The sequence below is a fragment of the Apteryx mantelli genome, chromosome 35 (genome assembly GCF_036417845.1).
Source record: "Apteryx mantelli isolate bAptMan1 chromosome 35, bAptMan1.hap1, whole genome shotgun sequence".
Taxonomy (NCBI): Eukaryota; Metazoa; Chordata; class Aves; order Apterygiformes; family Apterygidae; genus Apteryx; species Apteryx mantelli.
In genome coordinates this window covers 499,599-522,626 of record NC_090012.1, presented here as the reverse complement: position 1 = coordinate 522,626, position 23,028 = coordinate 499,599, and the positions used below count along the sequence as shown (strand labels likewise).

The window sequence follows — 23,028 nt, the reverse complement described above, 5'->3', positions numbered from 1 at the left end:
GGGAGACCCCAAACCCTCCGCTGCCCCCCGGTCCTGGTACCCCCCGGGGGAGCCCGAGTTGCCTCCAGCCCCTCCGGGGAGCAGAGTATTATAATTCCCTGGAGCTGATTAACAAGGAAACCCCCTCCACAGGTTTCCCACCCCACCCACTGCAAATCCCCCCCTCAAACCCACCCCAAAACATCCACCCCGAGGGACTAGCACCCCAGGAACCAGCCCTGTGGCACATTGAGCCATTATCCCAGCATTTCACCCCAAAATAACCTTCCCCACGAGGCACAGGGGGCCACAGCAAACCTTCCTCACGCGCCAGGGCTGCAGCCACCCCTCCCTGGCCCTGTCGGACGCAGGAGCTTTTCAGGATCCCACCTCTGAGCGCCAGCGCACGGGGTTTTGTTTTCCAAACTGTTTTATTGAAAGGTGCCGACAGCACAGGCAGCACAAAGGAACGGGAAACAAATCACATGTACAATCATTTTTCTCTTTAAAAATCGAAGGTTATCCGGGAGCCGCCTCGGCCTCTCCCCGCGCCTCCGCTACAGGCAGCCTCTACTAAACTCGAGCGTTAAAAAAAAAAAAAAGGAATAGAGGAGCGGTGGCGAGCCCCAGGGGAGCGCGGGGGCCGGCGGGCCGGCTCCGGCGCCGCTTACGAGGCGTGCTGAGCGGTGGAGAAGCAGAGCTTCAGCGTGTACGGGTACGGCCCATCTAGGGGAGAACAGACACAGCCCTTAGCGGAGGCAGCAACTTCCCCTTGGGGGATTTATGAGGGTTTTTTTTTAGGTCTGGAGGGGATTTAAGAGCTGTCGTTTGTGGGGGGGGGTTAATCCGGAGCCGGGAAGCCAGCCCGGAGCAGGATGTTGATGGATCCTGACAGCGTCAGGGTCAGCAGGGAACCGCGTTAGTATCTTTCCCCGGCAAAACGGGCAATGCTGCATCCCCCCGGGACGCAGGGGCTCCCTCCCCGCCCCGCTTCAGCCCCACTTACTTGGGTTCTTCATCTGGTAGTGGTTGAGGAAGCCGAGCGTCTCCAGCGCGTCGCTCTTGGACTCCCACTCGAGCAAGCCGGAGGAGCTGCGCTCGCCTGCGGAGGCGTGAGCCTTCCTCAGCCCGACGGCTGCGCGCGCCCTTGCCGCCCTGCCCTCCCGCTCGCGCCCCCGGCCCCGGGGCAGGGAGCAGCGGGGCGCACGCGGCCTGTCGCCTTCGCGGCGCCTCTCGCAAGGCGGCTCCCTGCCCAAAGCTACTTACTTTTGCCCGAAAACACCTTGACCGAAGACGGCCGCTTCACGCCCAGCTCGTCGCAGATCTGAGGGGAGCAGGGAGAGGGTTTGGGTGGGGGGGGAAGGGATCTGTTCAGCCAGAATCGCCCCGGGGCTGGCGCAAATGCCGCTGCTGCCTGCTCCTGCGCACCAAGCTCGTCTCTCCCCCCTCCCGAAATTACAACCTCTTCCAAGAGCAAGGGCAGCACGAGGGAAAACAGCCCCTTTCCCTCTTCTCCAGCTGGAGACGGGCTCCCATGTGAGCTCAGGGTTTGGTCCAGAGCCTCGGGGCAGAGCTGAAGCCCGCAGTGAGGAGGAAGAGGAGGAGGAGGAAGCGAAGCCCAAGGCAGGAGCTGCCCTCCAGGCCCGAGTCGCAGCGCCTACCTCGTAGAAGTTGTCTTCCGTCACTTCCAGGGGAGCGTTGAAGAAGTGGAGCACGTTGCTGGGGTGCTGGATCCTGTTCTTGGCCGCCTGCTCAGGGGTGGAGAAGCGGTTGTTGCGCGAGCCGCTGAAGTCCTTGTAGCTGCAGGAGCCGTCCTCAAGCCCGTACGACTGCCCGGGCATGATGGCCTGCTGCTTGGAGACGCTGCGGAGAGAGGCGCGGAGGCTTGGCACGGCTCGGCTTGGCACGGCACGGCAGGCGGCGCTTTCCACCGCAGCACAGCCCTCCCGCGAGCCGCCGCCACGACGACCTACCAGACGTTCAGCTTCTGCCCGAACATGAAGTTGTTGTTGAGGTGGGTGATGGCCCGGTCCACGGCGTAGCCATCCGCCATCTCCACCATGGCTGCTCCCGGCTTGCTCTTCATGAACTTCACCTAGAAGCGAAGCACCACGGTCAGCGCGGAGACACCGGAGCTTCCAGGTCCTTCTAGATAACTCCTTCACTTGGGAGAAGTTGGGCCCGACCTCCTCCGTCCAAACCAAGGTCCTTGCCAGCTCCCAAACCAAACCACCAAGGTCTTTGCCGGCTCCCAAACCAAACCAAGGTCCTCGCTGGCTCCCGCACTCCACCTGGCCTGAGGTCTCAAGAGCGATGTTCCCTCAAGGCCACCCACGCAATCCTTTGTGGACGGACAACCATCTCAAGAGCTGCCCGCTGCCTCCACAGACCCGAAAGCTCGGTGGCATCCAGCAGCGCGGCCTCTGCTGCACCGCTCGCGCCCGGACCCCCCTCGGAGGCGTCACCTCGGCCTTCGGGAAGCCGCCACGGTTTCCACTTACCTTCTCCACGTTTCCGTAGAGGCAGAAAATGTTGAAGACCCGGTCGCAGTTCATCTTGGACTGGTCTAAGCCGTACACCATGAGGACGGGGCTGTCGGCGTGGGGGCCGTACTCCGGGGGCGGCGGCGGCGGAGGCGGGTGCCCGTACTGGGGGCCGTAGCGGCTCGGCCCCCGGCGGTGCCCCCCGACCGGAGGGCCCATCCGTCTCCCTTCGTAGTGCGGCGGCGGCGGGCCGTAGCCCTCGTCGTGGTAGTGCCCGTGGTATCCGCCGTGGGGTCCTCCTGAGGGGGCAGAGGGGGAAAAGGGGTTGGAGACCCTCCCCGAAAAAGGCGCCCGTGCCGTGCCGTGCCGCCCCGGCGCGAGGCAGGGCCCTACCGTACTCCGCGGGGTGGTCTCCGAGCAGCGGGGGCTGCCTCTGGCGCTTGTTGGGGTTGCCGCCGGGGTCGCCTGCGGGCGGAAGCACAGGTTACAACCGGCATCGGGGGGGAGAAAAACGCACCCAAGGCTTCGCGCCGGGCTCCTCCGAGGCCCCTAACGCTTAAACCACCACCTAAGCCTGAACCGTGAGGCTTAAGCGGGGGCTCCCGGCCCCCCCTTCGGCCACGAAACCCCTGCGGGGCCGGCGCCGGGGAGGGAGGGAGGGACGGAGGGCGCCCCGCGCTCCCGCGGGACGTCCTCGGCTCTCCCCCGTCCCCGGAGCCAGCCCGGGCCGCCCTCATCGCCTCCGAGCGGGGAACCGGGATGCTCCCTTCTTCCCCCGGGGCCGGGGAAGCCCGGTCTAGAGCGGAAACCGGAGCCAGCAGCGTCGCTCCAAGCTGCCACTGCGGATCCGATCGCCCGGTCCGACCCCCACCCCCCTTCCCGCCTCCCTCCCGCGTCTCTCTCCTCACCCGCGTGGTCCGGCGCCACGGGAGGCGGCCGGAGCCCCGGGAAAAGGGGCTGCTCGCGCCGCCCCCCGCAAAGCGCCGGGCCCTTCCCCGAGCTGCCTACGAGGGAGCTTTGACGACAAGGGCGAGGGGGGGGGAAAATAAATAAAATAAAGGAGTGCCCCACTCCGTGCCCCTGCTAGGTTCTAGAGAGCAATAAAAAGAAGGAAATAAAAATACAAAAAAAGGAAAAAAAAAGTGGCAAGACACCTCCCCGCTCTGACACAGGGAGAGGAGTGAGACTGATACAGGCACGGCAGCAAAGCAACAGCAGTAATAGGTTAAAACGAGCCATCACGTACAAGGCATAACACGTTCATGTCACCGTACAATTGCTCCGTTCTTCCCTTTAAACGACCGTGTTTCGTACAGGTTTATTCCGAGTCATTACAAAGATTGAAAAGGGCTACTTACAGCGGGAGTACAAAGTACAATGTCCATTGTCATATAAAAATTCTGTATTTCTCTTACCATTGGACGCTTCAAGAGTGAGTTAGCACAGTTCTGAAAGATGGCGTCCCATCAAACATACACTGCGACCCTGCATCACATGGTTTCAGAGTCATAAATACAGGTCAAAGGCACAAAACCGCTACAATTTTTCTTTAAAAAAAAAAAAAAAAAAGTAAAATCTTTAAAAAGGTCTCACAGATGTTTTGTCCTCAGAAGATACCAAGACAGAGGACATAAAGGTGTGATAAATGAGAGTGTTCCTCCGTGTTTCACCTCCTGAATTTGTGTTGTGCTGTAACAAAATGGTGCTTCTGGCTCTGTGTAGTTCTTTCCAGTGTGCGTGTCTCCTCTGTAATGGAAATGTGTCTCGGCTCAAGTGGCCCCGAACGCGTGCGTGTGCCAGACTGCACGCCCCAGCTACAGCCTCTTAGGGATCTGTGTGCCTTTGGGGTTTTGTTTGGTTTTTTTCTCCGCTTGGCGCTGATAATGGTGGCAGTTGAGGACGGCAGGAGAAAAAGTATAAGCAAAGGAACTGCCCTCCCAAACCAAACCGTGCTGAGAGCAATCCTATGTCTTGGAGGGCCTCAGATCTACTCCGTTCTCCGATAAGAGCGCTGCTGGGCTTGTTTTGAGGACCCTCGGGTCTGTGTTTTCTAGTTCTGTGTACATTCTTGGGTTCACTTTGTTTGGTTTTGGTAAGTAAAAGTAATGTCTGCTGTGGCATGCTGCGCCTCTTTCTCTCTCTCTCTCTGTGCTGCAGATAGTCCTTGGACCACGGTGTTGTGTTCTTGATGTAATGAGCTCAAGCTGCTGCTTGTTTCTGGATGCTGCGTGTTTTCTCCAGGAAGAGCTAGTAAGGTTTCTACACTGTGTGGTGTGAGGAATGTGCAGAGGCAGGTCACGGCCAATTCGGGACTTCCGCTGTAGTACGGTCCCCGGGGTTATGTGCAATAACCGCTCAGAGCTGGGAAAGGCCACGTTACTGCACCCCTCCCCGCCCCGACGCCCAGCCTCGTGTCGGGCAAGCCGAGATGCATCTAAATAAATGCAACTAGCCCCTGCAGCTCTGCACATCTTCTAGGTATGTGCCTTGGAGGAGAGATTTGTCTCTGTTTTTGTTAAGTCATGTAATGCCATTGCTTGCTTCAGCACGTTAACGGCTTTTCATCTTTTAAAAGCAGGGGTGTCCACCAGACGGCGCCTGCGGAGCGGCCCGGCAGCGACCGCTCGGCAGCGCCCGACACACTGCACCCGAGCCGCAGCTCCCGGCTCGCGGGGATCAGCAGCAGCCTCTGGAAGCGAGTGCAGTGTGGCAGAGGACAGGCCGGCTCCCCGCTTCGGGAAGGCGACAGATTCCTCGGCGGGACCCCAGCGATCTCCCTCCCCGCACCCCCCTCCCTAATTCCCGTTTTGAGCGCCGGAGCCGCCCTCCGACCCGTGGGGGTCGATCGAGGCCGCTCCGAGCTGACACCCCGGCTTTAAAATATGAAGCGCGACAAGTGCTGCCAAGCAGATCGGTACCGTTCCTTAAACACGGCAAAACATCGCCGATGCAGCTGGCCCTGCCGACGGGGAAACGCTGCCCCGACAGAGCTCGGCGCCGGCGGCCACTACGGCGCTCCTCCGGCTCGGCGCGCCCAAGTTTCGAGGCCCAAAGCGCGAGCTCTGGCTAACCCCGCGCAGCCCGGCGCTGCGGCTTCCACAGAAGCACCGCGCATCATGGGGAGCGGTCGCGCCAGTTCTCTGGGCAACTAACTCTCGACACCCAATTTGAGAGAGGAAGACATCCAATCCCGGGAATGCTCACAGGTGGGAGCACGGGGGGGGGGGGGGGGGGTTGGCAACTTTTTTCCCCTTTTAAACTTAAGGGAATTGGCGTTTCCCTTCCGGTTTTACACGCACGCGTGTTCCTAAGCCCGGTGCCTCCCCTTGCCAGGCCAGGTTCGCTTCCAACTCGCCCTGCAGCTGTAGCAGCTCAAGGAAGGCGACACAGCCAAGAGCCCCGTTTTGGTAAACCAGCTCCGGTTCTGCAGATGAGGCCCACAAAGAGCCGGCAGCGGGGCGGGCTGTGCGGCCCCCACACGAGAAAGCAATGGCACTTCCCCCCCAAAACCACCAGAGACTCCTCAAAAATAAATAAGTAAATCGCTCGTGCAGAGAATCTCCTTCGCTCCCAGCACCTGACTGAGGCCCCCCCCCCCGACAGTAAATGCGCAGTACAAGCCACCAAGAGAAATCCCTAGCGATCACCGCTCGATTTGCAAGTTAATTCCCCCCCCTCCACACTCCGCGCCTCTCGCCCCGGCGTGCACCGGCCTCCCCCGGCTCTGACTGCAGGCAACGGCAGGCCAATGGCATTACATAACGTGGATCGATATATGAGGTGCCCTAGTCAACTGGCAGCGGGTTTGTGTGTAGTTACAAAGCAGTTCAGCGGAGATTACCTTGTCCGCTGAGATTGGGGTTTGTGTAATCCCAGGTGTCCTGGTCGTTCTTGAACACGTTCAGGCGCGTGGGCTGCAAAGAGACGCACACGCGCGCGATCAGCGCGAGACCAGCTTCAGCCCGCGAGAAACCAAGGCGAGAGCGGTCGGAAACCGGAGGTATTTACTGTTCCGTCGGACCTTTCACAGCCTCAAAGGATCCCTCGACCGACCGCCAGCCTCCGGGTGAGCAATTCCTTGCAGAAAGTAGCAGTTACAGCGGCGGCGCGAGCCTGCACAAGTGATCTGACTCTCCCCAAACCCTCATCCAACTGCTCTCACAAGGGATCCCAGCTCGCTCTCCAGCTTCGCGACGCAAGGCTGCGCACAACGGCAGCGAGAAGGGGGGCGCAAAGGTAAAGCTGAGTGAAAAATGAGCTTTTCCACCAACTGTTCGGGTCTTTCGGCCAGCGACAAGTGCGTAACTGTGCTCAACTACCCACCCAAAAAGCAGGGACTATCTCCGCTCCGCTCCAGGCTGCTGTTGACAAAGCAATAGGAAAGGATCTCCTTTTTTAAAATGAGCCCTTTTTAAAAGAGGTCTAATTAGCTCTAATTACGCTGCTCCCATTACCTGCGACACCTGGGCTCGTCCGAGGCCCGCGCGCGACACGGGCACCGTGTCCCTACCCGAGCTCGCAGGGACGCTTACCTTGGCGTATTCGATCTTCAGAGTGCAGCACCCGGAGTAAATGTCAGCCCCGTTGAGGGACGCCTTGGCTCGCTGCGCGCTCTGCACCGAGTCGAATGTTTGCAGCGTTAAGGAAATTCAGGGAACGAGGCGTTTTTTTCGCATGGGTTTCTCCGTCTGGGAGCGGCAGGATCAACCCGACCAGGCTACGCAGGCAGGAGGGGTTTGCTCTGGCCGCCGGCTCGGCGTCGCAGTCGGAAGCGCTGCGTAAGCGACGGCTTCGCCCATCCCGCGAGTCGATCCCGGACCCAGGGAGAACGGCCAATTCGGGACTCCCTGGACGAGGGGCGAGTCCAGGTCCCGCCTGCAGCTCCCTCCTCACCGGAGGCATCGCCCTGAGCGGGACACGCCGGAGACGAGGCCACGCTACCGCAGCCCGCATGCCCAGCACCGCTCAGGTCCGACACACAGGCTCGGACACGGAGACGTGCAACACCAACGAAGAACGGAGGAGCCCCGAGCGCCTCGCAGGGCACGAAAGGATATTCCACCATGGCCTGGACGCCGTTTTTCCGGAAGATCACGATCCTCTGCACGGGGCCGCAGGGGTTGCAGATGGTATAGAGCACGTCCTGCGGGACAGGAGAGAGGCGAGGTGACGCGAGGAACCCGGCCGACGCGCGGCCGGGCCCACCGACACAACAGTCGTCCATGGCAGACCGCGGCTGTATCCGCTTGAGCGGTACAGCCGGATTTCACCATCCCGGGCACCACGCGAGGCACAAACCACCCGCAAAGCAACAGGTCCTAGGACTAGGGAGGAAGATCCCCTGCCTGGCTGCACAAACACCATCTCTGAAACCGGAGGAGCAGAGCCGAGACCACCAACAGGCCCGGAGGAGACTTAAATGCGGGTAAGACTCCACCAGGAGGCCACACCTCAAACAGCCCTGGGTTAAAACACCCCTGGGTTAAAACACCCCGTTATCGGGACAAGCTCTTCCCACGTACACTACGACGCCAACAGCCACCCGCTCCCTCTTACACTGCTCTTGTCCCTACAGCGCCCAGCGAACCCTGTCCCAGCCGCTTCACCCACCGTCGTGATCGAGTAGATAGGGTTGAGGATGGTGAAGAGCAGAACGTTGTTGACACCCCTGGAGTCATCCGTGTCGCCGGGACGGGATATCTTCTGGCTGGTGGAGTAGTTAACGAAGGCGGGGTGCCCGGCAATGTAGATCTGGTTGTCCGCTGCATAGTTCACAGCGTTGCAGGCGCCGAGAATATCCTCAAACTCCACCAGGGCCTGTCTCTTCTTGGGCATCACCACCACGTAACTAGGGCGGGGAACGGCTCGCTCAGCGCGCTGCGCCAGCGACCGCCGACACGCGCAGCCGAGCTTCCCGCCCGCCGAATGCGTTTCCTCACCTGATCGGGCCAAATTCCTGGAGAGCCTCCACGAGATCGGCCTCCACCACGCCGTCAATCAGCCCCGGATGTGAACCACCGGGGAAGCAGGCGTCTTGTGGGGATCGTCGTAGTTCTCCTGCGGGCGAGAAGGGCTTGTTCTGATACGGCGTCCGCGCCCCGGCCAAAAACAGCCCACCGAGAGCTGCTGAGGTCTCTTTATTCACCCCAAGTTACACGTGTCCATGGCGCGGCCCACAAAAACCCGCTGAACGTCCCGGTCACCACGAATGAGAGGATGAATTCGAACCTCTCATGTGCTGCCTGGGCAGGCAGCCCAGCGCCTTTCCAACTCCATCGCCTCCCAAACACACCTCTCCCCTCGGGGCCTGGCTTTGCCCCCCCTAAAACCTATTCTCCCCCTCCCTGAGGGTCCTGAGCCCCCTCCCCAACCTGACCAAGCCTTTCGTGCCCCAGACAAACCCTGTGGTCCCCCCCGAGGACCCCAAGCCCCTCCAAGGGCTTGGTCTATCTGGTGTCCCTTGTCCCCTGCTCTTACACCCTTCAAGTCCCATCTCGTCCCCTCTCTCCAGGCCTCCTCCTGCCTTCCTGTTTGCCCCCCTCAGGCCCCATCCTGCTCCCCATTCTTACCTCCCTCAGGCCCCACCTTGCCCCCTATTTTACCCCCTCCCTCAGGCCCTATCTTACCCCTCTCAGGCCCCATCTTGCCCCCATTCTTACCCTGCTCAGGCCCCATCTTACCCCCCTCAGGCCCCATCCTGGCCCCCTCATTTCACCTCTCCTCAGGCCCTATCTTAACCCCCTCAGGCCTTTTCTTACTCCTCTCAGGCCCCATCCTGCCCCCTATTCTTACCCCCCTCCGGCCCTTTCTTACCCCTCTCAGGCCCCATCCTGCCCCTCATTCTTATCCCTCTCCGGCCCCATCTTGCCCCCCATTTTACCCCCTCTCAGGCCTTATCTTACCCCCCTCAGGCCCCATCCTGCCCCCAATTTGTAGCCCCCTCCAGCCCTTTCTTACTCCCCTCAAGCCCCATCCCACCCCCTATTCTTACCCCCCTCCGGCCCCTTCTTACCCCCCTCCAGCCCCATCCCGCCCCCCATTCTTACCCCCCACCCGAGGCCCTGCCCTGCCCCCCCACATGGCCCAGCCCCGCCCCCCCCGGTCCCACCATGACGGTCCCCTCAGGCCCCGTGCTCCCCCCCGTGCTCCCCCCCGACCGCGCTCACCGCTCCGGCGGCGCCGGGCCCGCCGCCAGCCCCCCCCGGCCCGCCGGGCCCGTGCGGCGGCGGCTCCGCGTTCTCCGTCTTCTGGCGCTTGGGGGCGCGGCCGCCCTCGCCGCCCCCACCGTAGTAGCGGCCCGAGCCGCCCCCACCGCCGCCGCCCGCCGCCATCTTCCCCATCTCCCCCCCGCGGCCGCTGCCCTCCGCGCTCTGCGGGCCCCGCCACCGCCGCCGCGACATGGCGCCTCACTCCGCCGCGCCGCCCCCGACACGCCCCTATTGGGCCGGCCCCCCGCCACTCACGCGTCGCGCCCAGCTCATTGGCTCCGAGCGCTGCCTCTCCGCCGGAGGCCCCGCCCTCCGCCGCCATTGGGCCCGCGGCTCCGCGGACCCCGCGCCCATTCGCCCGCGCTCCTGGCTGTCAACGGCGCCGCGGCCTCTCATTGGCGGCAGTCCGCGTCCCTCCGCCCGCCCACCGAGCTGGTTGGCTAGAGCGGATGTCCATCCAAACGGCGCCCCGCCCATCTTCATGGCCCTGCACCGAGACTCCGCCTTCTTCTACCGACTCGCTGTAGCTCCCAGAAAGCCTTTCGGCGGCATCGCGGAATGCTATTGGTCAGGTGGAACGCCGATCAAACCCCAACGTTGGGTCTGATTGGCTCTCACTCCAGGCTGCCACACCTCCTTCAGAATCTCCCGCCGGCAAACCCTGGCGCTCAACAACCAAAAACTTTATTGGCTAAGATTCCCGCCTATCAACCCTGGGCCCTTCCTCCATGCACTCCGATTGGCCACTGCCCTCAGCACTCATTTCTGATTGGCCTGAGCTGGAGTGCGCGGGCCCGCCCCCCCCCCCCCCAGGGATTGGCCGCTTGGCGGGAGGCCTCGTCTGTGCGATGAGTTTGTGCGGCCTCAGCCGGGATTTAACGGCGCTGAGGCCGGGCGGGGTCACCCGCAGGGGCCGGGGGGGGGCCGGGACCCCCTCGGGGGGGGGCCCAAACAGGACTGGGCCCCGGGGAACCACCTAGGGCCCCCCGGGAGCACCGGGCCCCCCATCAACACTAGGCCCCACTGAGGGAGGAGCGGAGGGGGGAGATGGAGGGATGGGGAAAGATGAAAGCGTAGAGGGATGGATGGGGGATGGAGGGAAGGATGGGGCAGAGGGAGGGAGAAGAAGCAGATGAGAATTGGGACAGATGGAGAGAGGGAGAGATGGATGGAGAGAGGGAGAGACGGATGGAGAGAGGGAGAGATGTAGGGGCTGGGGGACGGAGGGAGGGAGGGATGGACACTTAGGCAGAGAAAGAGACGGGAGGGAGGATGGAGGGAGGGAGGAGGAGGGATGCAGAAAGGGAGGATGGAGGGAGGGAGGATAGGAGGGAGGGGGGAGGGATGGAGGGATGGAGAAAGGGAGGAGGGAGGGAGGGGGGGTGGAGGGAGGGAGGCAGGGCCAGATGGAGGCCAGGCGGATGAATGGAGGGAGGGAGGCAGGCACAGATGGAGAGGGCAGGAGGCCCCCCCCCGCCCCGGGGAGAGGGAGGGGCCCAGCCCAAGGGACCCAGGCGTCCGGGGCGGCCGCAGCTGGGTGGGCAAACAAAGGCCTGGAGGGACCCAGGCGTCCGGGCTGCTGCTCTCACCATAGCCCCCCTCCCCCCCCGCCCTCCAGGGGACCCAGGCGTCCGGGTCCCCCCCCCCTCCGAGGCCCCCGGCAGGAAGCTGCTCCAAGGCTGGAGCTTCCTGCCTTCCTGCCCCGCTCCAGGAGAATCAGGCGTCCGGGCCAGCCCCCGGCGGGGGGAGGGAGAGGGCAGCCCCGGACACCTGGGCCCCTTTGGCTGTGGCCTGGTACCGGCTGGAGCTGGGGGGGGGGGAAGGGAGAGAGGGAAAGAGGGAGGGAGGGAGGGAAGGCAGCTGGGGAAGCCCTGCCTGCCCCAGTAGATCCCTCCCTGGCAGATCCTTTGTGCCCTGGTGGATCCCTGCCCTTTAAGAGATCTCTGCCGTTCCCAGCTCCATCCCCAGGGGATCCCCACCCGGATCCCTGCCTCTCTGCAGTGGATCCCAGGGGTCCCCCCCCCCTGCCCTGAGCCCTGGGGATCCCTTGGGGGATCCCTCCCCCCTCCCAGGGAAGCCCCCCCACAGGGACCTCCAAGCCCCGCCCCCAGCCCAGGCCCCGCCCCCCACCCAGTGACAGCAGGTGGCTGGTGCAGCACAAGGGCCCCGCCCCAGCAGGCCCCGCCCACCAGGCAATGACAGGTGGCTCCATGCAGCCCCGCCCCCAAGAGCTCAGACCCCACCCCCTGATTCCTCTGGCCCCGCCCCCTCAGCCCCACCCAAAGACGGCAGGTGGCTCTGTGCAGCACAACGGCCCCGCCCCTATGGGATGCAGCCCCGCCCCCTGTCCCACCAGGCCCCGCCCCCCAGCAGTAGCAGGCAGCTCAGTGCCTCCTGGCAGCCCCGCCCCCGGAAAGCCCCGCCCCCCAGTGATGACAGATAGCTCGGTGCAGCCCCCTGGGCCTTGGCCCCGCCCCACCCCGCCCTCTGGTGCCTCAGCCCCGCCCCTGCCCCCCATGGACAATGGCAGGCTGCAGCCCCCGGGGGTCTTGGCCCCGCCCCGCCCCAGCAGGCCCCGCCCCCCAGCGATGACAGGCGGTTGGGTGCAGCCCCGCGCCCCGCCCCGGCAGGCCCCGCCCCCCCGCCCGCCGCCCCGGCGATGGCAGGCGGCCCGGTGTAGCCCCGCCCCCGGCGCCCCGCCCCGGCAGGCCCCGCCCCCCCGCGCGCGCCCCCCCCCCCCCCTCCGCCCGCCGCCCCGGCGATGGCAGGCGGCTCGGTGCAGCACAACGGCCCCTTCCCGGCGCCGCCGCCGCCGCCGCCGCCGCACATGGACCCCGACCCGCCCGACTCCCGCAAGCGCCCGCTCGAGACCCCCCCCGAGGCCTCCAGCACCAAGCGCTCCAACACCGGCGGTGAGCGCGCCCCCCCCCCCGCCACCGGCCTCCCCCCCCCCCCCGTACCGGCACCGGCCCCCGCCCCGCTCCGCCCCCGCCGTGTCATCCCCGCTCCCCTGCAGCTGCTCCCGGCACCCCCCCGCCACGGCACCGGCCCCCCTCCCGCTCCCCGCATCCCCGGTACCGGTCCTTCCCCCCCCTCCCCGCCGCCGCATCCCTCTACCCAGCCCCGGTGCATCCCTGCATTCCCGGTACCGGCTCCGGTCCCCCCCCCCTGCATCCCCCATACCGATCCCCCCCCGCATCACCAGTACCAGCCCCGTTCCCCCCCCCCCGCATCCCTCTACCCGGTACCGGCCCTGGTGTGACCCCCCCACACACCCCCGCCGGATCCTCCTACCGGTCCCGGTGCCCGGTATCACCCCCGGTGCCATCCCCGGGCCCCCCCCCGCATCCCCAGGCCCGACCCTGCTCCATCCCCGCATCCCGGTACCATCATCGGGCCCCCCCCAGTCCCCGGTACCGGCCCCGGTCCAGCCCCGGCCTCCCCCCATCCCCCGGTCCCGGCCCTAAAACCGCCCCCTCCATCCCCGGTACCCGTTCCCGACCCCCCCCATCCCGCTCCCGACCCCCCCCCGGTACCCGTTCCCGACCCCCCCATCCCGCTCCCGACCCCCCCCCGGTACCTGCTCCCAACCCTCCCCTCCCGGTCCCAATCCCCTCCATCCCGCTCCCGACCCCCCCATCCCGGTACCGGCTCCCCCCCATCCCGGTACCTGCTCTCGGCCCCCCCCATCCCGGTACCCAGCCCCGGACCCCCCCGGTTCCCCCCCCCGGCCCCAGTTCCCCTGACCTTGTCCCCTCCCTGCCTGGTCTCCTGGGGGGGGACGACACCGGGGACACCGGGGACACGGTGGGGGGGACACACCGGGGGGCACCGGCAGCACCGGGAGCCCCAGCCCCGGTAACCGCGGGGGTGGGGGGGAGAAAGGCCAGGCCGTGTCCCTAATGTCCCCCCCCGTCCCCATGGTGCTCCCCATCCCCTCTGTCCCCCCACGTCCCCCCCATGTCCCCCTGTGTCCCTCCTGTCCCCCCATTCCTCCGTGTCCCCCATGTCCCCCCAGGTCCCCCCATGTCCCCAAAATGTCCCTTTGTGCCCCATGTCCCCATATCCCTCTTGTGCCCCCATGTCCCCCCCATGTCCTCCCACGTCCCCCCCACGTCCCCCGTGTCCCCAGTGTCCCCCCATTTCTCCACGTCCCCAGTGTCCCCCCACATCCCCCCCGTGTCCCAAGTGTCCCCCCCATTTCTCCGTGTCCCCCTCGTCCCCCCCCCCAACATTTGCCCGTGGGTCCCAGCCCCCCCCCCCCACCGGGGCCCAATCGAGGGACGTTGCAGGGGGGGGAACATTGGGGACACAGGGGGGACATGGGGGGGTCGGGGCCAGCCGGGGGGGGGGGGGCGCAGCTATCCCACAATGCCCCGGGAGCATGATGCTGAGGGAAATTCCCATCAGCCTTTGCGGCAGCATCCGAAGGGGGGGGGGCATCTCCATCCCCGGGCAAGGGGGGGAAAGGGGGAATTTCCCACAATGCATTGCGGCTGGGGTCCCGGGGGGGGGGGCCTGGACTTGGGGGGATCCTGGGGGAGTCGGGGGGGGGATCCCTGGATTTGGAGGATCCCTAGGGGGATCCCCGGATTGTGAGATCCTTACAGGGGTCCCTGGATTTGGGGGGGGTCCCTAGTGGAGGTCGGGGGGGGCCCCTGGTTTAGGGGGGTCCCGGGCATGTCTGGGGGGGGTCTCTGGATTTGGTGGATCCCTGGGGGGGGTCCCTGGGGGGTTCCTGGACTGCAGGGTCCCTAGTTGAGGTCTAGGGGGGGGTCCCTGGACTAGGGGGGCTCCCTAGTTTAGGGAGGTCCCAGGGGATCATGGGGGGGCTCCCTGGTTTTGGGGGGTCCCTGGGGGGTCTGAGGGGTCCCTGGGTTGGGGGAGCCTTAGTTGGGGTCTGGACTGGGGAAGTCCCTGGATTAGGGGATCTGGGGGGGGCCCAGGGGTTCCCTGGGGATCCCCGACGGGGTCCCTGGACTGGGGGGGGTCCCAGAGGGACTATGGGGATCCCTGGGAGGGGGGGGTGTTCCCGGATTGGGGGGGTCCTGGGAGGTCCAGAGGTTCCCCGGCGAGTCCCTGGATCGGGGAAGGTCCAAGGGGGACTGAGGGGGGGGGTCCCTTAACTTGGGGGGAGTCTGGGGGGGGGGGGCTGGATTGGGGGGGGGATCCCGGAGGGTCTGGGGGGGATGGAGATCCATCCGCCCGGCTCCGCGACCCCGGGGGGGGGGGGGGGGCCGGCGGTGGGACCCGGCCGCCTGGGCCCCCCGGCCGCCTGGGCCCCCCGGGCGCCTGGGCCCGCGGCTGACGGGCTGCGCCCCAGAGGAGGGCGAGTACTTCCTCAAGGTGCTCATCCCCAGCTCGGCCGCCGGCTCCATCATCGGCCGCGGCGGCCAGACCATCGTGCAGCTCCAGAAGGAGACCGGCGCCACCATCAAGCTCTCCAAGTCCAAGGACTTCTATCCCGGTGCGGCCCGGCGCCCCGGGGGGGGGGGGGGGCTGGGGTCCGGGGGGTCCCTGGGGATCTAGCAGGGCTATGGGGGTCTGGGGGGTCTGGGGGGGTTATGGGGGTCTGGGGGGTCTAGGAGATCTAGGGGGTCCATGGGGATCTAGGGGGGCTATGGGGGTCTGGGGGGTCTAGGGGGGCTGTGGAGATCCAGGGGGTCTGTGGGGATCTATGGGGCTTTGGAGAGATACAGGATCTATGGGGTCTATGGCACTTTGGGGGTCTGGGGGGTCTAGGGTATCTAGGGGGGCTGTGGAGATCTAGGGGGTCCTTTGCGATCTAGGGGAGCTATGGGCATTTGGAGGTCTGGGGAGTCTAGTGGATCCATGGGGGCTATGGAGATCCAGGGGGTCTATGGGGATCTATGGGGCTTTGGAGAGATACAGGATCTATGGGGTCTATGGCACTTTGGGGGTCTGGGGGGGCCTAGGGGATCCATGGGGGCTGTGGAGATCTAGGGGGTCTATGGGGATCTTTGGGGCTTTGGAGAGATATGGGATCTAGGGGGGCTGTGGAGATCCAGGGGGTCTGTGGGGATCTATGGGGCTTTGGAGAGATACAGGATCTATGGGGTCTATGGGCACTTTGGGGGTCTGGGGGGGCCTAGGGATCCATGGGGGCTGTGGAGATCTAGGGGGTCTATGGGGATCTTTGGGGCTTTGGAGAGATATGGGATCTAGGGGGGCTGTGGAGATCTAGGGGTCTGTGGGATCTCTGGGGGCTACAGGGTCTGTGGAGAGCTCTGGGGGCTACGGGATCTGTGGGGATCTATGGGGCCACGGGGATCTATACGGACCTATGGGCTCTATGGGGGCTGGGGGTGCAGTGCCCCCCAGGGATACCCCCGGGGAGAGGGGAAGGAGGGAGGAGGGATGGGGGAGATGGAGGAGGGAGGGGGAGGGATGGAGGGAGGAGGGAGGGAGGGAGGGAGGGATGGAGGATGGGGGAGAGGGAGGGATGGAGGGAAGGGGCCAAGCAAAGGGCCACAGGGGGCGATTGGGGGGGCCGGGGGGGGGACACGGGAGGGGGTCCCCCTCACCCCTCCCCCACCAGCCCCCCGGTACCACCCAGATGCCTGGGTCCCTCCCCCCCCCCCCAACTGGGGCCCGTTTTTGGGTCAAGCCGGGAGCTTAGTGGGGGGAGAAGGGGGAGAAGGGGGAGCCCTAAGCCGGGGGGGGGGCTAAGCCGCTTACTGGGGCCCTGGCCAGGCCCGGACGCCTGGGCCCGCGCGGGGGCCGGGGGGGGGGCGGGGGGGCGGCCGGACGCCTGGGTCCCCGGGCAGCGCCGGAGGGAGGAAGCCGGAAGGCGGCAGGGCCGGGCCCGCCGGGAGGAAAAGGCCTTCAATGGCCGGAAGGGCCGCGGGCAGGGCGGCCCCCGCGCGCGCGCTCGTGCGAGGGCCCCACGGCGGCTGCCCCGCTGCCGCTGCCGCTGCTGCCGTGCCGGCCGGGCCCTGGTGCTCGTGCAATGGCCCTGGCGCTTGTGCAACGGCCTCGGTGCTTGTGCAATGGGCTGTGTGCTCATGCAATGGCCCTGGCGCTCGTGCAATGGGCTGTGTGCTCGTGCAAGGGCCTGTGTGCTTGTGCAAGGGCCCCGGTGCTCGTGCAATGGCCCTGGCGCTCGTGCAGTGGCCTCGGTGCTCGTGCAGTGGCCTCGGTGCTCGTGCAATGGGCTGTGTGCTTGTACAGGGGCCTGTGTGCTCATGCAAGGGCCCTGGCGCTCATGCAACGGCCCTGGTGCTCATGCAATGGTCTCGGTGCTCGTGCAATGGGCTGTGTGCTTGTGCAAGGGCCTGTGTGCTCATGCAAGGGCCCTGGCGCTCATGCAACGGCCCTGGTGCTCATGCAATGGTCTCGGTTCTCGTGCAATGGGCTGTGTGCTCGTGCAAGGGCCCCAGTGCTTGTGCAATGGCCCCGGTGCTTGTGCAATGGCCTGTGTGCTTGTGCAAGGGCCCAGGCTCTCATGCAATGGGCTTTGTGCTCGTGCAATGGTCCCAGCGCTTGTGCAACGGCCGGTAAACTTGTGCAAGGGCCTGTGTGCTCGTGCAGTGGGCTGCGTGCTCGTGCAAGGGCCTGTGTGCCTGTGCAAGGGCCCAGGCTCTCGTGCAAGGGCCTGTGTGCTCGTGCAACGGGCCGTGTGCTTGTGCAAGGGTCTTAGTGCTTGTGCAATTGGCCGTGTGCTTGTGCAAGGGCCTGTGTGCTCGTGCAATGGGCTGCGTGCTCGTGCAAAGCCCAGCGTGCTTGTGCAAGGGTCTTAGTGCCCGTGCAAAGGCCCAGGCTCTGCAATGGGCTGCGTGCTTGTGCGTGGGCCCGGGTGCTCGTGCAAGGGCCTGTGCGCTCGTGCAACGACCTGTGCGCTCGTGCAAAGCCCAGTGCATTTGTGCAAGGGCTGGTGTGCTGGTGCGAGGGCCCGGCAGCTCGTGCAATGACCGGTGCAGTCGTGCAAGGCCCCGTTTGCTCGTGCGAGCGGCGCGCGAGCCCCCCCGCGTGTCGGGGTCGCGCCCCGGCATTGGGGCGCCCTCAGCCCCGCCGAGGGGACCCAGGCGTCCGGGGGTCACCGCCGCGGTGTCGGGGGGGGGGCCGCTGCCGCGGCACCGGTGCCACACACACACACACACACGCACACACGCACACCCGGCGCGATGGGGCCGTTGCCACGGCGACGGAGGTGGTTGCCGGGGCGACGGGGCCGTTGCCGGGGTGCCCGGGGCCGTCGCCGGGGTCGTTGCCGTGGCGCCGGGACGAGGCCTCCTCCGTTGCCGCGGGGACAGAGGGGGCCGCGGTTGTCGCCACGGCGACGGGCCCAGGGGGGCGGTTGCCACGGCGACGGGCCCGCAGGTCCCCGGGGGGGAGGGGAAATGGGGCGGGGCCGTTGCCAAGGGGCAGTGGGGGGAGGGGCGGGAAACTGAGGCGGGGGCGGGGCCTCGGATGGGGGGGACCTCTCGCATGAGCACCTCTCGCACGAGGGTCCTTGCACGAGGGTCCTTGCACAAGCACCTCTCGCATGAGCATCCTTGCACGAGGGTCCTTGCACGAGGGTCCTTGCACAAGCACTTCTTGCACGAGGGTCCTTGCACGAGGCTCCTTGCACAAGCACCTCTCACATGAGCATCCTTGCACGAGGGTCCTTGCACGAGGATCCTTGCACAAGCACCTCTCACATGAGCATCCTTGCACAAGGGTCCTTGCACGAGGGTCCTTGCACAAGCACCTCTCGCATGAGGGTCCTTGCACAAGGGTCCTTGCACGAGAGTCCTTGCACAAGCACCTCTTGCATGAGGGTCCTTGCACGAGGGTCCTTGCACAAGCACCTCTTGCATGATCATCCTTGCACGAGGGCCCTTGCACGAGGGTCCTTGCACAAGCACCTCTCACACGAGGGTCCTTGCACGAGGGTCCTTGCACGAGGGTCCCCGCATGAGCACCCTTGCACTAGAAGCCCTTGCACAAGGGTCCCCACGTGGGCACCCTTTGCACGAGCACCCCCCCGGGGTGAGCACCCCCTCGCACGGGCCTCCCTCGCGCTGCACCCCCTTAGGCGAGCAGCCCTTGCGCGAGCAGCCCTCGCGCAGGCACGCCTTGCACGAGCACCGCTGCACGGGGCCGCCCTTGCACGGGCGCCTTTGCACGAGCAGCCCCAGCGCCGGCGCCCCCGGCACGCGCTCCCTTTTGCACCCCAGCCCCGTCGGCACAAACCCTTCGCGCGCGGGCCCCCGTTGCACACGCGACGCCTTTGCGCGTGGCCTGCTTTGCCCCCCCCCCCCCCCCCCCCCCCGGCGCCCACCCCGGCGCCTGAGCCCGCTCTCGCCCGCAGGCACCACGGAGCGCGTGTGCCTGGTGCAGGGCACGGCCGAGGCCCTCAATGCCGTGCACAGCTTCATCGCCGAGAAGGTGCGCGAGATCCCGCAGGCCGCCGCCAAGCCCGAGGCCGCCGGCGTCCTCCAGCCGCAGACCACCATGAACCCCGACCGGGCCAAGCAGGTGGGCGCGCGCCGGCCCCGCTCCCCTCGCACGACGGCCCCGCTCCCCCCAGGCCGCTGCACGGTGCTGGGACGAGGCAGCACCTTTTGCAGAATGGCTGCAGCATGGCGCTTTGCACGGGGTGGTGCATTGCTCCAGCCTTGCACAGCTCCATTCCCGGTCCTAGTCCCATTCCCGGGGCCGTTCCCAGTGTCGCTGCCAGTTCTGGGGCCTTTCCCAGAGCCAGGGCTGTTCCCGGTGCCTGTGCCAGTCCTGTTCCTGTTCCCGGTGCCATTCCCCTTCCCGGTGCTGGTGCCGGTCCCAGCTCCGTTCCCAGTGTTGGTCCCCGTCCTGGTGCCATTCCCGGTCCCATTCCCGGTGCCGGTGCCGGTCCCAGCTCCATTCCCGGTGTTGGTCCCCGTCCTGGTGCCGTTCCCGGTCCCAGCTCCATTCCCAGTGTTGGTCCCCGTCCTTTTGCCGTTCCCGGTCCCATTCCCGGTCCCATTCCCGGTGCCGGTGCCGGTCCCAGCTCCATTCCCGGTGTTGGTCCCCGTCCTGGTGCCGTTCCCGGTCCCAGCTCCATTCCCAGTGTTGGTCCCCGTCCTTTTGCCGTTCCCGGTCCCATTCCCGGTCCCATTCCCGGTGCCGGTGCCGGTCCCAGCTCCATTCCCGGTGTTGGTCCCCGTCCTGGTGCCGTTCCCGGTCCCATTCCCGGTCCCATTCCCGGTCCCATTCCCAGCCCCATTCCCGGGCCCGTCCCGGTGCCGCCGCCGCCCCCCGGCGCGGCCGCTGCCGCTGTCCGCGGTGCTGAACCGCCGCGCCGGCCCCAAACCCGGCCCCGGCTCCAGCCCCACGGGGACCCCAGCCCTCACCCCCTGCCCCACGGGAACCCCCATCCCCACGGGGATCCTCAGCCCCATGGGGATCCCCAGCCCTCACCCCCTGCCCCACGGGAACCCCCAGCCCCATGGGGATCCCCAGCCCTCACCCCCAGCCCCACAGGGACCCCCATCCCCACGGGGACCCTGAGCCCCACAGGGACCCCAACTCTGACCTGCAGCCCAACAGCGACCCCCCAGCCCCACGGGCACCTCCAACCCTCCCCCCCAGCCCCGCAGGACCCCCCCCCCAAGATCCGCATAGCCCCTAACCCCCGTCCCCAGGAGCATCCCGGCCCCCCCGCCCCACGTGCCTCCCGCCCCCCCCCCCCCGCTAACGGGCGCCCACCCGCAGGCCAAGCTCATCGTGCCCAACAGCACGGCGGGGCTCATCATCGGCAAGGGGGGGGCCACCGTGAAGGCCATCATGGAGCAGTCGGGCGCCTGGGTGCAGCTGAGCCAGAAGCCCGAGGGCCTCAACCTGCAGGAGCGGGTGGTGACGGTGAGCGGTGAGCCGGCGCAGGTGCTCAAGGCCGTGCACACCATCGTGCACAAGATCCAGGAGGACCCGCAGAGCAGCAGCTGCCTCAACATCAGCTACGCCAACGTCGCCGGCCCCGTGGCCAACTCCAACCCCACCGGCTCGCCCTACGCCAGCGCCACGGACGCCTTGCCGCCCACGGCCGCCGCCGCCGCCGCCGCCGCCGCCGCCTCGGGGCTGCTGGGGCCCACCGGGCTGGGCGGCGTGGGCGCCTTCGCCGGCGCGCTGCCCAGCTTCTCGGGTGGCGACCTGCTGGCCATCAGCGCCGCCCTGAACACCTTGGCTGGCTACGGCTACAACCCGGCGGCGCTGGGGCTGGGCCTCAACTCGGCCGCCGCCTCGGGTGTGCTGGCGGCCGTGGCGGCCGGCGCCAACCCGGCGGCCGCCGCCGCCGCCAACCTGCTGGCCTCCTACGCGAACGATGCTGCCGCCGCCGGCACCTCGGCGCCCGCCTTCGCCCTGGGCTCGCTGGCCGCCGGCGCCGCCAACGGCTACCTGGGCACGGCGTCGCCCCTCGTGGCCGGCTCCTTCTTGGCGCCCGAGAAGCTGGTGGAGAGCGCCAAGGAGCTGGTGGAGATCGCCGTGCCGGAGAACCTGGTGGGCGCCATCCTGGGCAAGGGGGGCAAGACACTGGTGGAGTACCAGGAGCTCACGGGCGCCCGCATCCAGATCTCCAAGAAGGGCGAGTTCATCCCCGGCACCCGCAACCGCAAAGTGACCATCACGGGCCCGCCGGCCGCCACGCAGGCCGCCCAGTATCTCATCAGCCAGCGGGTCACCTACGAGCAGGGCGTGCGGGCCACCAACCCCCCCAAAGTGGGCTAAGGCCGGCCGCGACGGCGCCCGGGGTGCCGGCGGGCGCCGGGGCGGGGGGCTGGTGGGTGCTGGGGTGACGCGGCTCCGGCGCCCGGGGTGGCCCGCGGGCGCCTGGGGGGGATGCGATGGGCGCCGGGGCGGCGTGGCCCCGTCACCTGGGGTGTCCCGTGGGCACGGTGGCGTCGCCGAAGGACCCTTGGGTGCTTAACGGGCACGGCTCCGGCGCCTGGGGTGGCCGAGGGACCCTGAGGTGGCATCGCTCCGGCACCCGAGGTGGCCGAGGGGCATGGCCCCATCACCTGGGGTGTCCCATGGGCATGGTGGCACCATCAAAGGACCCTTGGGTGTCTAAAGACACAGCTCCGGTGCCCCAGGGTGGCCGATGGGTGCTGGGGTGGCATCACCTGGGCGCCCAAGGTGGCCGAGGGGCATGGCCCCATCACCCAGGGTGGCCAACGGTCATGGTGGCACCACCAAAGGACCCTTGGGTGTCTGAAGGCATGGCTCCGGTGCCCTGGGGTGGCTGGTGGGTGCTGAGATGGCATCACCTGGACACCCAAGGTGGCCAAGGGGCATGGTGGCACCATCATAGGACCCTTGGGCGTCTGAAGGCGCAGCTCCGGTGCCCCAAGGTGGCCGATGGGTGCTGAGGTGGCATCACCTGGACACCCAAGGTGGCCGAGGGGCATGGCCCCGTCACCTGGGGTGTCCCGTGGGCATGGTGGCACCATCGTAGGACCCTTGGGTGTCTGAAGGCGCAGCTCCGGTGCCCCAGGGCGGCCGATGGGTGCTGGGGTGGCATCGCCGAGGACCTGGGGTAGCTGACAGGTGCCGGGGGTTATTACTCTGGATGGGGGGGGGTATTACCTCCGGCTGGGGGTATTTGATGGGCACTGGGGGGGTATTAATCCGGATGGGGGGTGTTAATCCGGATGAGGGGTGTTAATCCGGATGAGGGGTATTAATCCGGATAGGGGGTGTTAATCCGGATGAGGGGTGTTAATCCGGATGAGGGGTATTAATCCGGATGAGGGGTGTTAATCCGGATGAGGGGTATTAATCCGGATGGGGGGTGTTACCCCAGGCTGGGGGGATCCCATGGGCACCAGGGGGCATTACCCCGACCTGGGGGGGGGGGGTTATTGCCACCGACTGGGGGTATCCGCTGGGATTTGCCCCCGGCCCACGACTTGGGGTGCCGAGGGGGGCACGGGGAGACCCCCCCCCGCCTCACCCCTCCCCATCTATCCGTATTTGCCCAATTCAGAGGTTTTTAATAGGAAAAATCCAGGGGGAAGATTACCTTTTCTGAGCCCCCCCCCTCCCCCAGTCTCCTCCCAGTGGGGGGGTGCCCCAAGGTGTCAGTGGGGGTCCCCCCCCCACAGGCCCCCCCAATATTGGGGACCCCCCCCAGGCTCTAAACAGGGGTCCCTGACCCCAAGGCCCCCCACTATGGGGGCTACCCCCCACCCTAGGGCCCCCCCCATTATGGAGGCCACCCACTCCCCTAATATAGGGGACCCCCCCCATCCAAGCGCCCCCACACGGGGCACCCCCCCCACCCTAGGGCCCCCCCCCATTTGGGGACCCCCCCCCCCACCCAAGCACCCCAGTGCGGGGGGGTCCCCCCACCCTAGGGCGCCCCCCAGCGGCCACCTCGG

At 66.8% G+C, this 23,028-nt stretch overlaps 2 protein-coding genes across 3 annotated transcripts; one reads left to right on the top strand and one right to left on the bottom strand.

Moving 5' to 3' along the window:
• Nucleotides 1-391: 391 nt before the first annotated feature.
• On the bottom strand, nucleotides 392-9,869 carry HNRNPL (heterogeneous nuclear ribonucleoprotein L). The gene is given in 14 exon segments (XM_067314383.1): nucleotides 392-705; nucleotides 986-1,081; nucleotides 1,246-1,303; nucleotides 1,641-1,842; nucleotides 1,953-2,074; nucleotides 2,481-2,761; nucleotides 2,856-2,927; nucleotides 6,304-6,376; nucleotides 6,995-7,091; nucleotides 7,520-7,605; nucleotides 8,073-8,310; nucleotides 8,402-8,462; nucleotides 8,465-8,519; nucleotides 9,629-9,869. Coding segments are annotated over 14 exon segments (1,734 nt in total). The 5' UTR covers nucleotides 9,863-9,869; the 3' UTR covers nucleotides 392-646.
• A 2,562-nt stretch (nucleotides 9,870-12,431) lies between these two features.
• On the top strand, nucleotides 12,432-22,199 carry NOVA2 (NOVA alternative splicing regulator 2). Of its 2 annotated transcripts, XM_067314453.1 has the most exons (4): nucleotides 12,432-12,582; nucleotides 14,994-15,137; nucleotides 18,987-19,153; nucleotides 20,366-22,199. In XM_067314453.1, exons 1-4 carry the CDS (start codon nucleotides 12,432-12,434, stop codon nucleotides 21,374-21,376), a joined length of 1,473 nt encoding a protein of 490 aa, XP_067170554.1. In that variant the 3' UTR covers nucleotides 21,377-22,199. The 2 variants fall into 2 exon arrangements, with proteins under 2 accessions (XP_067170554.1, XP_067170555.1); XM_067314454.1 differs by lacking the exon at nucleotides 14,994-15,137.
• The last annotated feature ends 829 nt before the right edge of the window (nucleotides 22,200-23,028 follow it).